At 55.7% G+C, this 15105-nt stretch overlaps 1 protein-coding gene across 9 annotated transcripts in view; it reads right to left on the reverse strand.

The window, feature by feature from the left end:
• The window catches only part of ATP1A4 (ATPase Na+/K+ transporting subunit alpha 4), a 57587-nt gene that overhangs the window by 14609 nt on the left and 27873 nt on the right, over positions 1-15105 (reverse strand). For 2 of the 9 annotated variants that reach the window (XM_038586366.1, XM_038586364.1), the window contains exons 1-10: positions 13665-13997; positions 13448-13507; positions 11633-11836; positions 11033-11146; positions 8898-9032; positions 8499-8616; positions 4794-5062; positions 2974-3172; positions 2685-2794; positions 2380-2514 (exon numbers count right to left, since the gene is read on the reverse strand). In XM_038586366.1, the coding sequence (XP_038442294.1) occupies positions 2380-2514; positions 2685-2794; positions 2974-3172; positions 4794-5062; positions 8499-8616; positions 8898-9032; positions 11033-11146; positions 11633-11836; positions 13448-13507; positions 13665-13817 (1497 nt within the window). In that variant the 5' untranslated portion in view covers positions 13818-13997. Of the gene's footprint in view, positions 1-2379; positions 2515-2684; positions 2795-2973; positions 3173-3301; positions 3510-4793; positions 5063-8498; positions 8617-8897; positions 9033-11032; positions 11147-11632; positions 11837-13447; positions 13508-13664; positions 13999-15105 lie in introns of those variants that run through there. The other 7 variants (XM_038586362.1, XM_038586363.1, XM_038586365.1 and 4 more) reach the window with 6 other exon arrangements.

A 15105-nucleotide genomic window follows, 5' to 3' on the forward strand; every position in this document is an offset into this window, starting at 1 on the left:
CAAAAGAGCCTGTGGTGCTGACTTCACTGGGTTTTTGTGAGACACGACACAGTCAAAAATCCACCCCAAACCTCACTACAAATTCAGCCTGCCGTGACCCTTACCAGTAACACCAACAGTCAGTTAACACCTATGCTGTGTGTCCTTTGTCTCCCAGGCTGTATGCTTGCAGGAAAGTGAGCCAGGGAAAGGAAAACGTGAAGAGAATCACAGGGGAGAGAAAATCCACGGACAGGACCGAGCTGCGTTTACCGAGAAACGTCGGCGTTTCAAGTGGATCCACGCAGTTCATGTCCTGCTGTTTGAGGGTCAGATCATTGTTAAAAAAGTGCCTGGACAACCATGAAGCAGAGTCCAGGAGTAGGTTAGTCGTGGTTATCCGTTTGCAACTCTCCCGACGGTGCGGGGAGTCCCAGGGGCTAGTGGCTGCGTGGGGCCGGGGTCGGGGTCGGGGTCAGGGTCAGGGTCGGGGTCGGGGTGGGCAGGAAGGCCACATTCACGAGTGAACGTGAGGGGACCACAGACCCGGAGGGGAGAGGGTGCTGTGCTCTGTGAGCGGGGACTACGCTGCAGCTCCCCTTCCGCGCCGGGAGGCCCCTCTCCCGTATGTAGCCTGTTCCGGCCCAGAACCTGCGCCTCGAGGGGAGCAGGTGCAGAGGCGACCACACCGCCCAGGGGACCAGCAAGGTGCGGCGGGGGTAGCCTGTGCGTAAAATGCTCTTAAGACCGTCCCACTGGAGACTTTCAAGTGTTTCCTGTGACTTTCAGCTACATTCAAAACACGCTTGAGCCGGTAAGAGGGAGAACCGCGACTTGTTTCAACAGAAAGCTCTGCGAGGTTTTTTAAAAAGCTTGATCTCCCGAGTGCTTACTGCAGATGATGGGGGGGGCGGGGGACAGCAGGGCCTACACATGCGGGGTAACTTGGTCACGAAAAACTCACATCTTGTTAGAAATTATGGATAAAAGGTGAGAGAAAGCCGGAAATACCAGAACAGAGGACCCTCCTTTCATTTCAACCTGAGAGCAAGGAAGAGGTGGGGGGGGGGCGGCCTCGCAGAGCCCGGGGCTCCTGCTGTCCCCGGAGTCCCCCGTGGGGCCGAGCACACGCGGGGCGGGTGCCGCAGAGGAAGACCATGCCCTCCACACGTGCTGCCCGGTAGCTCAGGAGATCCACTAACTAACCTAGTCCTTTGGGGGAAAGTGGCTATTTTTTTTTTTTTTTGGAAAGTGGCTCTTTTGTTGGACACCCCAACAAACGGCAGAGATTACGTTTTGCTTTTATTTCAAATCACGTGGAGAAAGAAATATCTACCTCTTTGCAGGCACCGGCTTTGATCCGGGCCCGCCGCGCACAGAATTCTTGTCTGGGCTGTGAGGCCACCGAACGTCGGGAGAAAAGTAGACATAAGTTTGCAGTTCGGGCTCGGGAGACTTATCTTATTACACCGGCTGGGAGCCGGCGGAGACAGGAGGACTCTGGATCTGTTCCTTTAACCCTTACTGGCTCTGTGTGCAGTGTGAGGACACAGGCAAGTGGGTTTTTTTTTTAATTTTTTTTTTTTGCAAGTGGGTTTTAAAAACTCAAAACCCCGTATGTAGCTTTTGTTATGTTATTGCTATTTTTTTAAAGCTATGATTTCCTTTCCCTCGTGAGGAAAATCGGGGCGGGGGGGACCTACTGTCTTAGCAACTTTCACCTATGACGCCAGGTGCGTTAGCCCGTCCGCAGGCCCTGCTGCCCCTCTGTGTTGTTCGCCCATTAGTACCTGCACTGCCAAAGCGAGCACGGTTATGTGTTTTTTAAGACAGGAAAACAAAACTGACTTTTTTTTTGGGGGGGGGTCTCCTTTCTCCTGTCTCGACCGCACCTGAGCGTCTGGCCCCTGTGGTAGCGCATTGAGAATTCCGCTCCTCTGAGCAAACCATGACTGTCCCGTAGGAGCCCGACCTTCCTGGAGGCTGGAGCCCCCGCCCCATCACCTACCTGCTGGCAGCTGCTAGGATCACAGCTGGAGTGAAGTGAGGCGCCAATGGGGCGGGGCCTTGCAAACCCAGCCTCACCTTCGCGGCCAACCTCGCAGGAGCCCCCCGCGGCTGTCACGGAGCAGCCCTTGCTACCCACGCGACACCCCCGCGAGCCCTCTCTGCTCCACTTAGGCCCGAACGCCACTGCCTCCCTTTACCTGCCGGGCACTTTCCCTTGAGCTGAGCCTCCCCCCCACACCTGCCCCCCGCCGTGGGGTGCTGGTTACCCACGGTCTCTATTCTGTTGTGCTGAGGGGACAGTGAAGGTGAAGGCGAAGGCAAAGCTCTCGTTTCCCCAAATGCTGAGCCCCCCCATCTCCCGCCACCATCCCACCCCCGTGGGTTCTGTACCTGGTACTTGTTGGTGGAATTAAAGGGAATCTCTGCCACCTTGGGGTTCTGCTCTCTCATCTCCTCGACAGAACTGTACGACTGCTCGATGAACTTGAGGAGGGCGGACTCGGAAGCATCCCCTGTTGTTGCCCGCTGCCGGGATGGGGTTGGCGAGGGGAGCCCCAGGTGAGCCCGAGAGGTGCGGTCCAGGACAGGGCACAATGGGGAGGTCCTGGCGGTGATCGCTGAGCGCCAGGATAGGGATCTCTGGGAAGAGGGCGGGGTTGCCCTAGACACCCCGGGGTCCCCCCCAGGACTGATACCTTGGCAATGGGAAGGGTCTCCTGGTTAGGCTTAAAGTCAGCTCGGTTGCAGAGGGCAGCGATTCGGGCCAGGATGAACCAGGTAGTGGAGCCCTTGGCAAACGTCTTCCCTGGGGAGGAAGAAGAGACTCGTGAGTGAGGGCGGGTGGTGGGGGGGGTTTAGAGCAGGGACTTGCCTGCACCCTGCCCTGTCCCCCCGCTCCCTGCAGCCAGGGCCCAGCCGTCCCGTCAGTCCCTCAGCCCCGCACCAGCCATCCCCGCCGTGAGGCCTGCCGGGGCCGCTGCTCACCGGTCTGTTCTTCGCTGGTGTCGGCCTCGTATATGGTCTTGTCGAACCACATGTGGGCGACGGTCATGCGGTTCTGGGTGAGGGTGCCCGTCTTGTCGGAGCAGATGGTGGACGTGGAGCCCAGCGTCTCCACTGCCTCCAGGTTCTTCACCAGGCAGTTCTTGCGCGACATGCGCTTGGCCGTCAGGGTCAGACACACCTAAGGCCGTGAAGACGCTGAGAATTACCGGAGATGGCCAGGGCAGCTGCTCCCACCACTTGGCGTTCTGGAAATCCGATGGTTTCTCTTGCTATTGACATTTTTTGGGTGTTTCCCTTTTGCTCCCACCTCGTCTTTAGCAATTCCATCTGTGGCCATGGCAAAGGAAGTCGGGGAGGGATCATGTTTGTGCTTTACGACCGAGCTTCGGAAAAAGAGTGTCTTCCTTTACCAGGGACCATAGAGGATGACCTTCTCCCCCGGAATGTTCTGCTCCCCTGGACCCTTTTCGTCTCTTCTGTTCAGCAGCCCTGTTCCAGTCAAGTTCAAGCACCCTTCTCAAGTCCAGCCTTCCCGGGAACCAGGTCAGTAGCTAACCTTCCACTGTGGCGTAACGGGACTTGTACCAATGGAAAGAAAAAAAAAAAAAAAAAAAAGAAGAAGAAAAAGGGGGAGAATCTTGAAATTGAGAAAGAATATTGCAACATTGGAAAGGACTTGAGAAATTGTTTAAACCGGGAAATTTTTGTTGACGTTCATTATGTGGACCAGGAGTTCAATGAAAGTCAGCTGGGTGGCGGGGTTGTTTTAAAAACTAATATGTTCTTAGGTGAGGATTATATTTTTTTTTCAAGATTTTATTTATTTATTCATTAGAGACACAGAGAGAGAGAGAGAGGCAGAGACACAGGCAGAGGGAGAAGCAGGCTCCATGCAGGGAGCCTGACGTGGGACTCGATCCTGGGACGTCAGGATCAGGCCCTGGGCTGAAGGCAGCGCTAAACTGAGCCCCCCGGGCTGCCCAGGCGAGGGTTATATGAATATAGAAGCCTGATCACGGGGTTATGATTTATTTACATATTAGCACCAGTCCTGAGGTTCTTGTGCTAACCAACCACACCCTGAGTATTATTCTTGTTTCTATTTTAAGAAGAATATTGATAAACTAGAGCATATCCCAACATAGGTGACCAATAAACCAGGGATGACCATGTTATGTGAAAAACTGGGGGAAAAAGATGATTTCACCTCCCACCAGAGAGTGTGAGGGTCACACAAAAGCATAGTTTGTAGGAGAGAGAGAAATGACTTGTTTTGTGTTTCTTCAGATGGGAAAACCAGGACCAAACAGGAAATCATATTTCTGCTCAACACAATGAGATCCAGCTAGAGCAACCCAGCGGTGACATGAGCGGAGACCAAAGGGGCGGACTTCCCAGGACTAGAAATAATCATCTCCTCCCATGGTGTGTGCACGAGATATTCAGCATTGGTCGAAAGGTTGGATTTTTATGGGCTTTGAAGTCCTTCCCAACAAGATGCTATAATTCTGAGTTAATCTGGAGATGTTCAGTGATTTGGCCAAGTTTCCCGGCCGGTGCAGCCAGGACCGGAACTCATTGCCGGCCACGAAGAATCTAACGCTTCCTGCATCGCTACCCACGGGGAAGAAAGAGAAGGCACCAGAACACATGGGGGGAGGAAGCCGGGAGGGTTTGGGAGCTGAGGCACACACGTCACGGGTCCTCTGCACTGGGTTCAACAGCCAGAGAGAGACTAAGGGTCTCACCCCCTGGGGCGGGTGTCTGCCCAGAGGCCGCCCTCCCCCTTGGCCACTCACGGTGACGGTGGCCAGCAGCCCCTCGGGCACGTTGGCCACGATGATGCCGATGAGGAAGATGACAGCCTCCAGCCAGCCGTAGCCCAGGATGAGCGAGAGCACGAAGAAGGAGACCCCCAGGAAGCCGGCCACCCCCGTGATCAGCTGGATGAAGTGCTCGATCTCAGCCGCGATGGGGGTCTTGCCGACCACCAGGCCGGACGTCAGGGTGGCGATGCGGCCCATCACCGTGGAGTCTCCCGTGGCGATCACGATGCCCCGGGCTGTTCCTGCGGAGCAACGGGGAGGTCTGAGGCGGGGCGCTGCCGGCCTGGGCGCCCACGAGGAGAACCCTCTGTGCTCAACAGCAAGGTGGACACTCGAGGAGGCCCTCCGGGAGGCTCTTGTATTCTATGCTCCGTGTGTTCAGGTTTTTTTTTTTTTTTAAGATTTTATTTATTTATTCATGAGAGAGAGAGAGAGGCGGAGACACAGGCAGAGGGAGAAGCAGGCTCCATGCAGGGAGCCCGACGCGGGACTCGATCCCGGGTCTCTAGCATCACGCCCTGGGCCCAAGGCAGGCGCTGAACCTCCGAGCCACCCGGGCTGCCCTCGCGTGTTTACTTTATACAAGTAAAGTTCTCGCCCGAAACACCTCTGCGGAGAGTTCACAGTTGTCCAATGTCGTGGACTCGTCGCCTTGCCTGTCGAGAAGCTCGACGGCCTGTATGTGTCCTTCTCGGCCCTCAGCAGCCGGAGTTTCTAGAGCCCCAGGAATAGGGGCGCCCTTCTAGAGTCCTCCCTTCCAGCATCTGCTCATCCCCCAAACCAGTGGTCCGCAGCTGGTGGCAGTCCGTCCCCGGGAGACACAGGGCAACATCTGGAGGGCTGGCGGTTGTCACACCTGGGGCGGGAGGGGCGGGTAGAGCTGGGGGTGCAGCTGCGCCTCCCCTGCGAGTGGCAGAGTGCCCCGTCACCCCTACCACCGAGAGTTACCCCGCGGATGGGTGGTGGCGAGGCCGAGCCTCTCCCCGCTCGGCGCTGGAGCCAGCCTGACCCCTGCCGGGGAGCAGAGGCCATAACACGGGCTCGGGGCCTGCGCAGGCCTGGGGGGGGGGCGACCTCTGCGCCTTGGAGGCCGCTCACTCACTCACTCACTCACTCACGGGGCTTGAGGTGACGGCCGAGGGCCCAGACTAGGTTCTTGGCTCAAAACAGGTTTCCTGCTTCGCTGTGATGGGGCAGTTGCTACCCTTCCAAGTCACGGTCAGAATCACCCTGTTCTAGAAGTAGCACTTAGTTTAGAATCCGGGGACTCCGGCCGCAAGTTCAACTTTCCACCGGGGCAGCGTGTGCCCAGGGCGAGCTCCTTACACCGACTCCGGCTTCCTCAGCTTGGCACGAGGGGTGCGCGCCCATCAAGGAGCCCAGAACCGAATCGGGCACCCAGTAGGTGCGCGACTGTCGGTGTCTTCCTTTTCTTCGTTTAGAGGAGTTCAGGGTCTTAAGGAGGGATGATTCAGAGTCACACGTGGGGCTCAGTGGGGGCGGCTCTACCCCGACAGCTCCCACAGACACTGTGGTGCGGGAGGCCGCTCATCTCTGGGGCAGCCTCCAGCTGAGTGCGCCTGAGAGCAGGGTCCCACCTGGATGGCCACGGGAGGCCGGTGTTCCAGGGAAGAGTGGCTCGGGCACGAGGCCCTTCGCACACGCGCTCCACGCTGGCTGTCCCCGGAAGGGCCGAGGCCTTCGCCGGGTCTTGTCGAGGACGCTACACTTGCTGAGAGGTGCCGAGAGCGTTTGGTGTTTGGGGCAGGCATGGAATCTGGGGCTCCCTGTAACTATTTTGTGTCACAGTTTGGTCTAGTTCTTCATTTTTACTGTGAAAAATGGATTAACCCATGTGCGGAGAGGCAGGATCTAGTATCTAGACGTAGGATGGGTTGATGTCAACCTGGGGAAGTTAAGCCCAAGGGCAAGGCTCTCATACCCCCGGCTGGACAGACTCCTCTGTTGTCCTGCACATCTAGAGGGAGACAGCTCAGGCCCCATGGAGATGCACGAGAACCCAAAGACAGATGTCTGTACCCACTGCCCTATCAGGGCCACAAAAGTAGGGAGCAGAGGGTCTGGAATAAAGGTTAAGGTATGCTCCTCATTTGCAAAGCGCATGGACATTCCTCCCTTTAAGAGTCAAGAGCTCCTGCAACCTCTCTCCATCCTCTGGGCCACATGTTGAGTCCCTCTGGTCTCCCATTAAGGCCGCCTCTATCCCCGCCAGACCCTTGTTTCTCAGATGGGATGCCACTGCCCACTCTCCCCCTTCTCTGAAGCATATATGTTGGTGATAAAAAACCTACTTGGGAAGGACAAATGTGAGCAAAACTTTTCCCTAAAAGTTAATAATAGGAATCTAGTGCTTGGGGCAGCCCCAGTGGCCCAGCAGTTTAGCGCTGCCTTCAGCCCAGGGTGTGATCCTGGAGACCCAGGATCGAGTCCCACATTGGGCTCCTTGCATGGAGCCTGCCTCTCCCTCTGCCTGTGTCTCTGCCTCTCTCTGTGTCTCTCATGAATAGATAAAATCTTAAAAAAAAAAAAAAAAAAAAAAAGAATCTAGTGCTTTCAAGGGAAGCTTGATAACCTGCATCTCTCTGCCCAATCAAAAAAAATTTTTTTTTAAGTTTCACTTGATCTTAGCCAAAAGGCCGAGAAGCGATTTTTTTTTAAGTTTCAATATATATATTTTATTTTCTGGATGGATTCTTCTTCAGCTTTATTGTTATTCTCGTCTTTTAAAATATTTGTCAAACACTTTCATGACCGGAGAGGTCGTTGGCAAGCTTTATTCCAGGGAAGGGTCTGTGGAAAGAGCACGAGCTTTGGGAGACAGACCCGCACTCAAGGATTCCTTGAGTCTCCTCTTTGCTATTGACTTGTGCCCTTGGGTACCGCATTTAATTCCTTTGAGCTCTTCACATGTGAAGTAGAGATAATGCCTGCTGTGTTGTGTCGTGAGGGCCAGAGACATCTGTAAGCACTCGGCCCATACGGGGCGTTCAATTAAAAAAATAGCTGTTTCTTAGATACCCGAACATTTGTTCTTAAGCATGAATAATGGCTTTCACGTATGTTCCAGAGAGTCTTGCTGGCCTCCTCAAGGGGGAAGGTTGACATGAGACTGAGTCCGTTGCAACCACCTTTCAGAATTGCCTCCCTGTTCAGGTGTCTTAGGTTCCAGGAGCAAAGCCAAAGTGTGAGCGGCACCTCGGGAAACTCAACTTTCCAATGCCAATACCTCCCTGGAATAGTGAGAAGCTGGGGCTCATTCAGGAGAAGGTTGACCTAGTGGGGCTGAATAATTTTCTGCCCTTCTGGGCTGTTTTCAACTTCTAGAGAGCACAGTCCGTTCACCGGCTGGAATGATACGCGGTGACGATCACAGGGCACTTCCAACGTGTGAGGCTTTGTGCTGGGTGCTGTATACGCATTGTCTCATTGAATCCACATAAAAATCTACGGGATAGCGACCCTTGGTATCATCGTGGTGCAAATGTGGAAATGGTGGCTTTGACCTTTCACCAAAGGTCATACAGCTCGTGAGTGCTGGAGGACCTGGGCTGGTCACCAGCTGTTACCTACCCAACTACCTTGAGAAGATAGGGCGTTCTTGAAATCTTTATTTCAATCTCTGCTTTTGCAACGAGGCATTTATGGTGTGATGCTCACCTTCCACACAGTTGGTGGAGAAGAAACAGATGTTGCGGGTCTCCAGAGGGTTCTCGTGGGTGAAGTCAGGGGAGAGGGTCTGGGGCTCTGACTCTCCAGTCAAGGATGAGTTGTCCACCTGGATGGGAGGGAGGATGGGTCGTCAAGTGAGCATGGGAGGAAAGATTCCTTTATGACGGTGACACGTCTTCGTCTGCCACCACCATCATCATTATTGGCACGCGGGGAGAAACAAATTTACACACAAGCACCTGTTGTCTCCAACCTCGAATTTGCACTCGTCTCTACTGGAGGTTCTGGATAATAAGAGCGTGCTTTCCTTAACCGAGTCCGGCTCACTACCTGAGGCCACCTAAGACCGTGCTTGGCCCCCTCCCGGGGCTCCCCTCACTCCCTCACCTTACATCCCTGCGTGGAGATGAGCCGGAGGTCCGCCGGGATTCGGTCTCCCCCCTTCACCTCCACGAGGTCTCCTACCACCACGTCCTCTACATTGATCTGCATCTTCTCTCCAGCTCGAATCACCAGAGCTTGCTGTGGGATGATGGTGCGGGGTCATTGCCGAAGTTTTCTGCGTCCCCCATACCCGCTCCTGGCCTGTAAGCTCCTGTGCCTCATCGCCTTCCTTCTGACTCCCTTCTCGATGCCGTCCCTCGGCACACCACCCTGGAGGGGCTCTGTGGCAGACTCTGAATGCTGACCATCCTGTCCCTTGCAGCGCGACTGCAACGGTCCTCTCCTAAGAGATGGAGTCTGCCTCCGCATCCCCACACTGAGGCTTGGCTGTACGCCGTGCTCCAGCTCATCAGACATTAGAAGCATGATGTAGAGCTTAAAAAAAGCTTAAAAAGTACTTGCAGGTGGGGGCTTGCCCTGCTGTCCCCGGGAACCCCCCTGCCTCCGGATCGAGCAAGCCTGAGCCAGCCTCCCGGAGGAAGAGAGGTCAGAAGGAGAAAGGCCCCGGCTGTCACAGCCGGCTCGGCCATCCCCAGACACGGGGGTGAGGTCATCTGCGCCCGTGCAGCATCCCTCAGCTCACCCCAGATCAGAACAGCCCTGCCACAGACGTGGGGCAAACGCTGATTCCTGTTCCGAGCCACGACGTTTGGGGTGGCTTGTTAGGCAGCAAAAGCTAATTAAAGGTCTCCAAACTCCGACTTCATTTTACCAAAGCATCGTTCCCTGACTGAACCCAGGAAAAGATCCTGGGCTGTGACACCAGAACATGACAACGCTGTCGGGAAATTCTGGCGCCCGTTCCTCTCCCAGTTTCCAGCTCTGTGCCTAGAAACCTCTTTCTGCTGTCATCTTACTTCCAGATGCTTAAACATCACTTCTTATTAGAAAACCATCTAAACTCTCAGAAAAGTGGCAAGCATAAAAATTGTGTCGCGAATACCTGTATAACCTTTATCCAGATTCACCTGTTGACATCTTACCCCATGAGCTCTGTCATTTGGTCACTGTACAGGGTGCGAACACGTCTGTGCTGGCACCATCGGAGGGTAAGTTTCCTACATCGCGAACTTCTCTCCTGCGTACTTTAGTGTGGACATCCCGAGAATCAGTATGGGTTGTTGGTTTTTTTTTTTTTTTAAGATTAATATTTATTTATTCATGAGAGACACACAGAGAGAGGCAGAGACCCAGGCAGAGGGAGAAGCAGGCTCCCTGCGGGGAGCCCGATGCGGGACTCGATCCCAGGACCCCGGGGTCACGCCCTGAGCTGAAGGCAGGTGCTCACCCGCTGAGCCACCCGGGCACCTGAATCAGTGTGTTAAACACCCGCAACGCGGTTGTGGATTTCACTAGATTTCCTTTGACACCAGACCGTCATCGACCGTCTGTCTTCCAGTTTTGTCAGGGCCCAGTATGTCCTTTGCCACACTATTTTCTCCTTCAGCACAGGATTTGCTCTCAGCCAGGTGTCTAGATACTAGTTGTTGTGTCCCTTTAGCCTCCTGTGGTCTGGAACATTCTCATAGCTGCACTTTGTCTTTTTTTTTTTTTTTTTTTAGAGAGAAAGAGCATGCACAAGGTGAGGGCAGATGTGCAGAGGGAGGGAGGGAGAATGGCAAACAGACTCCCCCCCCAAGCTTGGAGCCCAAGGCAGGGCTCAATCTCACAACCCTGAGATCACGACCTGAGAGCCAAAATCAAGAGTTAGATGCTCAACCGACCGAGCCACCCAGGCGCCCCTGTGCTTTGTCTTCAAGGTCACTGACATTTGAAGAATCCAGCTTCTCCAACCTCCTTTGTACCTCCCACCTTTCAATAGAATGTTCTCATTTGGGACTCCAGATTATGCTCGCCACATTGAGATCATGCGTTGCAGACTACGCTACTTCATGGTGATGCTGCGTCTTTCTCAGGTACTTTTAAGGCCTGAGAGTAAAACACGAGTGACCCTCATCCTCATCACCAGCCTCACTCAGCTCACGTACTGTTGGGTATAATTTTCCAGGGACTTTAAAATTCGTGTGTTTGGCCACATTCTACACCTCCCTCACTCCATCCTCCCACCCCAGTCCTACCTGAGGCACCATGTTCCTGAAAGACTCCATGATCTTGGAGCTCTTGGCCTCCTGGTAGTAGGAGAAGCAGCCGGTGATCATGACCACAATAGCCAGGACCATGCCCAGGTACAGCTGGGGGCGGGGAAACAGAGGGCTCGTCAGGAGGTCTTCGTCATCTTCTTCATCCTCAGAAAATGAGCTTGCAAGGGTAACAGCCGGGGTTAAGGAAGAGTCCGAGGCGGGGTGCCTCACTCCGGAACCCTGAGCTTCCGTGAGGGCCAGCAAGGTCCAGCAAACACCCGGGAAGATGGTTTGTGGGCTGGGGGATGCGGAGGGGAGGGGGCCTGGCCAGGGAGGGGGACCGGAGAGGATGCGGGGATGAACCGTCTGGGGAAGAGGAGGGGCTGCGAGTGCTCTGCCGGGCGTGGGACGATCGTGAAGCAGAGCACGTGTCTGGGGGAAAGCATCCGGCTCGGGGAGCTGGGCCCGTGGCCGCTAGACCACAGGCCGGGGAAGCAGGGGGCTGAGGGGTCCCTCAGCGGCCGGGGGCGCCAGGGATTCGGGCGGGGACCTCGGGGGAGCGCGTGGCGGGCGCAGGCCGCAGCCCAGCACACTCACGTTGTCCTTGGTCGAGTCCTCCTTGTAGTGCACCTGGATGCCGTAGGCCAGGAAGCAGAGGATGGCCCCGATCCACAGCAGGATGGAGAAGCCCCCGAACAGCTGGCGACAGAACTTGACCCACTCCGGGGTTGTGGGGGGCGGGGTGAGGGCGTTGGGCCCATTTTTTTTCAAGATTTCCTGCGCCCTTTCGGGGCTAAGGCCCTGCGTGGAGAGGAACCAGGGACGGATAGAGAGCCCCGAGCGGAGGAGCAGCACGAGTGAAGCTCAGGGGTGCCGCAGCCCCAGGCGCTGGAGACCAACCGACCCCCTGAAGGTCACCTGCGCATTCTTTCTCGAGAAGTGGGGCCTTAAACTGGCAGGACAGGGGGGTTCCCCTCGTTTAGCACACGCTTGCGCGGGCCGGGACTTCAGGCTGATGGGCTGACTCACAACCCAACACCTGTCTCGGGCGGGTGCAGCGGCAGGACACGGGGACCAGCTGGTCCCTGCCTTCCCGGGGTGCCAGCCCTCACGCCGATGAGCTAACGTGCAAGCCCAACGCCACGAGGGGGCACGCCAATGACGTCCGGACGTTCACACTTGGGGTCTTTCACTCAGACTCGGGGGAAAATGCCAACCAAACCCATGAATGCAGAGGTCCTCCCCGTACCCTGGGCCTGCGTCTGTGTGCCCTTCCCTCTACCTGAAAGAGTAGAACCCACCAGAAGGTCCTTTCTTTTCTTTTCTTTTTTATTTCTTAAGATTTTATTTATTTCATGAGAGACACACAGAGAGGCAGAGACCCAGGCAGAGGGAGAAGCAGGCTCCATGCAGGGAGCCCGACGTGGGACTCGATCCTGGGACCTTGGGGTCACACCCTGAGGTGAAGGCAGATGCTCAGCCACTGAGCCCCCAGGGATCCCCCCAGAGGGCTCTAGAACAAGCTCTCCTTAGTCCCCACCGGCCCCTCCCCAGCTCCCCCTGAAAGACACACAGTTTGAATGAAAACATTCAAGGCTCCTACGCGCCTCCCTGGTTACCAGATGGAGCCCTTCAGTGAAGAGATTCTAGAACTAAGAGCTTGTACTCTAAGTTTTTATTTGGGGTCCTTGTGTCAGTGGCCACAGTAGCAGCAGCACTAGTGGTGATAGGCAAAGTATTAGTTCACTGTTGAAGTGGTGGTTCTCAAAGTGTGGTCTGGGCACTCACGGGGCCCCGAGCCCCCCTCGGCGAGTCGGCGAGGTCAGACGATTCTCACAAGGGGGCTAAATCATGGTTCGTCTTTTCCCACCCTTGCTCTCGGGCATGTGGTGGAAGTTTCCAGAGGCTACGTGACGCGTAGCATCGCGACGGATTTAATACTGAAAATATATGGGAATCCAGCTGTCTTCTATTAAAAAGCTAGACATTAAAGAGGTTTGCTCTAGACGCTGCTAGATTTTTATTTGGGAAAACAGTTATTTGTCATGAAAATATTATTTTTACTCATATACGGTGGATCTACCCTCATTTCGAAATGAATCAGGGAGTGCTTTTTAATTTTCTCAGTGGTTGTGTTGAATAGGATCATCGTGGGTAGACGTACCTCACATAAACCAAAGCTCCTTAGGGTCTTGATACTTCGTGGGAGCAGAGAGGGGGTCCCGAGGACCCTGGCTGGAGAGCTGCCCTGCCCCTTCTCCTTTCTCTCACGTCACCCTGAGCTCTTGGGGGTGTTGCTGGGCGACGTCCCTGGGTGCAGGGCGGGTAACAGCATCGCCCGGCAAGTCGGGGCCCCGAGTGGGACCGGTGGGACGGAGACCCTCCACCCCCCGAGGGGCCTCCTTCGCTCACCATCATCAGGTCCACGGAGTACTTGGTGCTCAGCTCTTCCAGGGTTAATTTGTGATCGTCCTGAGGGGACAGTGGAGTCGTTGGGGGACAGGCGGTGACCCGGGTCATTTCCGGGGGGCGGGGGAAGCACCTGGGGAAGAGGGACAGGCCTGGCCTGGGAGCTGGTCCCAGCGGGGAGGGCCGGCCCGGGCTGAGGAGGGCAGCGGGGGGTTCTTACCAGGACCACTTCCTTCTTCAGCTCCTCCATATCAGTCTTCTTTTTTTTCCTCTTCATTTTTCTTCTCTTCCCCATTTTAGGCCCCCTTTTAAGTCTTGGGCTTGGGTTCAGCTCCCGAGGGGTCACGGTCCCCTTCTTCCCCCCACGCCCCATGGTCCTCCCTGGAGATCGCAGACCCAGCTCAGCTGCGGGGAAGGAGGCCCAGAGCGCGGAGGAGATGGTGACAGCGCCCAGAGGGAAGTGGGGGGCCGGGTAGCCCGGGGGGAACGGGTGGGGGAGCAGAGGCTGGAGGGGGGCTCCCGGGAGGGCGAGGCCGAGCAGGGCCGGGGACAGGGTGGGGGCAGCCCTGTCTCGGGGAGCAGGTGCAGATGCCGAGTGCCAGCGGTGGCTCAGGGGAGGAGGCCCCGGCCCAGGCCCTGCGGGCGCCGTGGCAACCCCCAGCTCTGTGGTCACAAAGGCCTCAGGACAGTTCTGGCCCAGAGCCCCTGGCTGGGCTTGCGGGGGGCAGGGACGGCTTCCGCCACAGGGTCCGAGCCTCGGCGTGAGGGCCCCACAGGCCGGGGCTCGCAGGGCCCCTTGGCAGCTGACGGGCGACGCGGGCCCTGCGTGGGGGCGAGCTCTTCCTGCGGCCTGCGGCCACCACCCTCCTCCTCCACCTTTTAGTTTCAGGAGGTCGGAGCAGAATCGGTCGGACCTTGGGCTGAGACTCAGTCCTAGGATCGCATCCTGGCTCCTGGGCTTACCAGCTGTGTGGCCCTGGGCGAGCGACGGAACCTCTCTGCGCCTCTCCTGCCCCGTCTGCGAGGGGGGTACCGCCTACCTAAGGCGGCAAGAGTGCGGATTTAAGTGGAGCTGCTCTGCGTAAAGCACAATGTCTGGCGCATGTAGTACGTGCTCAGGAAATAGCCTGAATCAACTATTATTACTTTTATTCGTGGCTTCATGTGTAGCTCCCCTTAGAATAAAACCCGGCTTTTCCGCGTGACGGCGCTGCATTTCCTCCTTTTAAGACAACATATTTTTCTCTCCTGTTCTCCTTCTTTGACAGCTCGGAAAGTGCTTTGATAATGTTAATTGTATTTGTGTTTTATGTGTAAATACCTCCTTTCCAGAAAGCATCTCCGAAGCAGCTGTATATTTCTGTCATTTGTAGATTTTTCTCCGTTACGCACGCCACAGACATCCTCCCCGGCTGTTGTCTGGTATCTGTTTCACTGCAGTCTAGTCTGGCACGCTTTTTACAAATACGAGCCAAAAAATATGACTACATCAGAAAACCTCGCCTTGGTTGCTGACGCAGTGCTCCTTCAACTGTTCAGAAGTAGAGATTTTTTTCCCTCCCTGCTGGGACAGTGATGAGCTGTTTCTCCACTAGACTGGCCTGGGTTTTTCTTCTCTTTTAAAAATGGACAAAAAAGGGCAGCCCGGGTGGCTCAGCGGT

Source organism: Canis lupus, chromosome 38, assembly GCF_011100685.1.
Source record: "Canis lupus familiaris isolate Mischka breed German Shepherd chromosome 38, alternate assembly UU_Cfam_GSD_1.0, whole genome shotgun sequence".
Taxonomy (NCBI): Eukaryota; Metazoa; Chordata; class Mammalia; order Carnivora; family Canidae; genus Canis; species Canis lupus.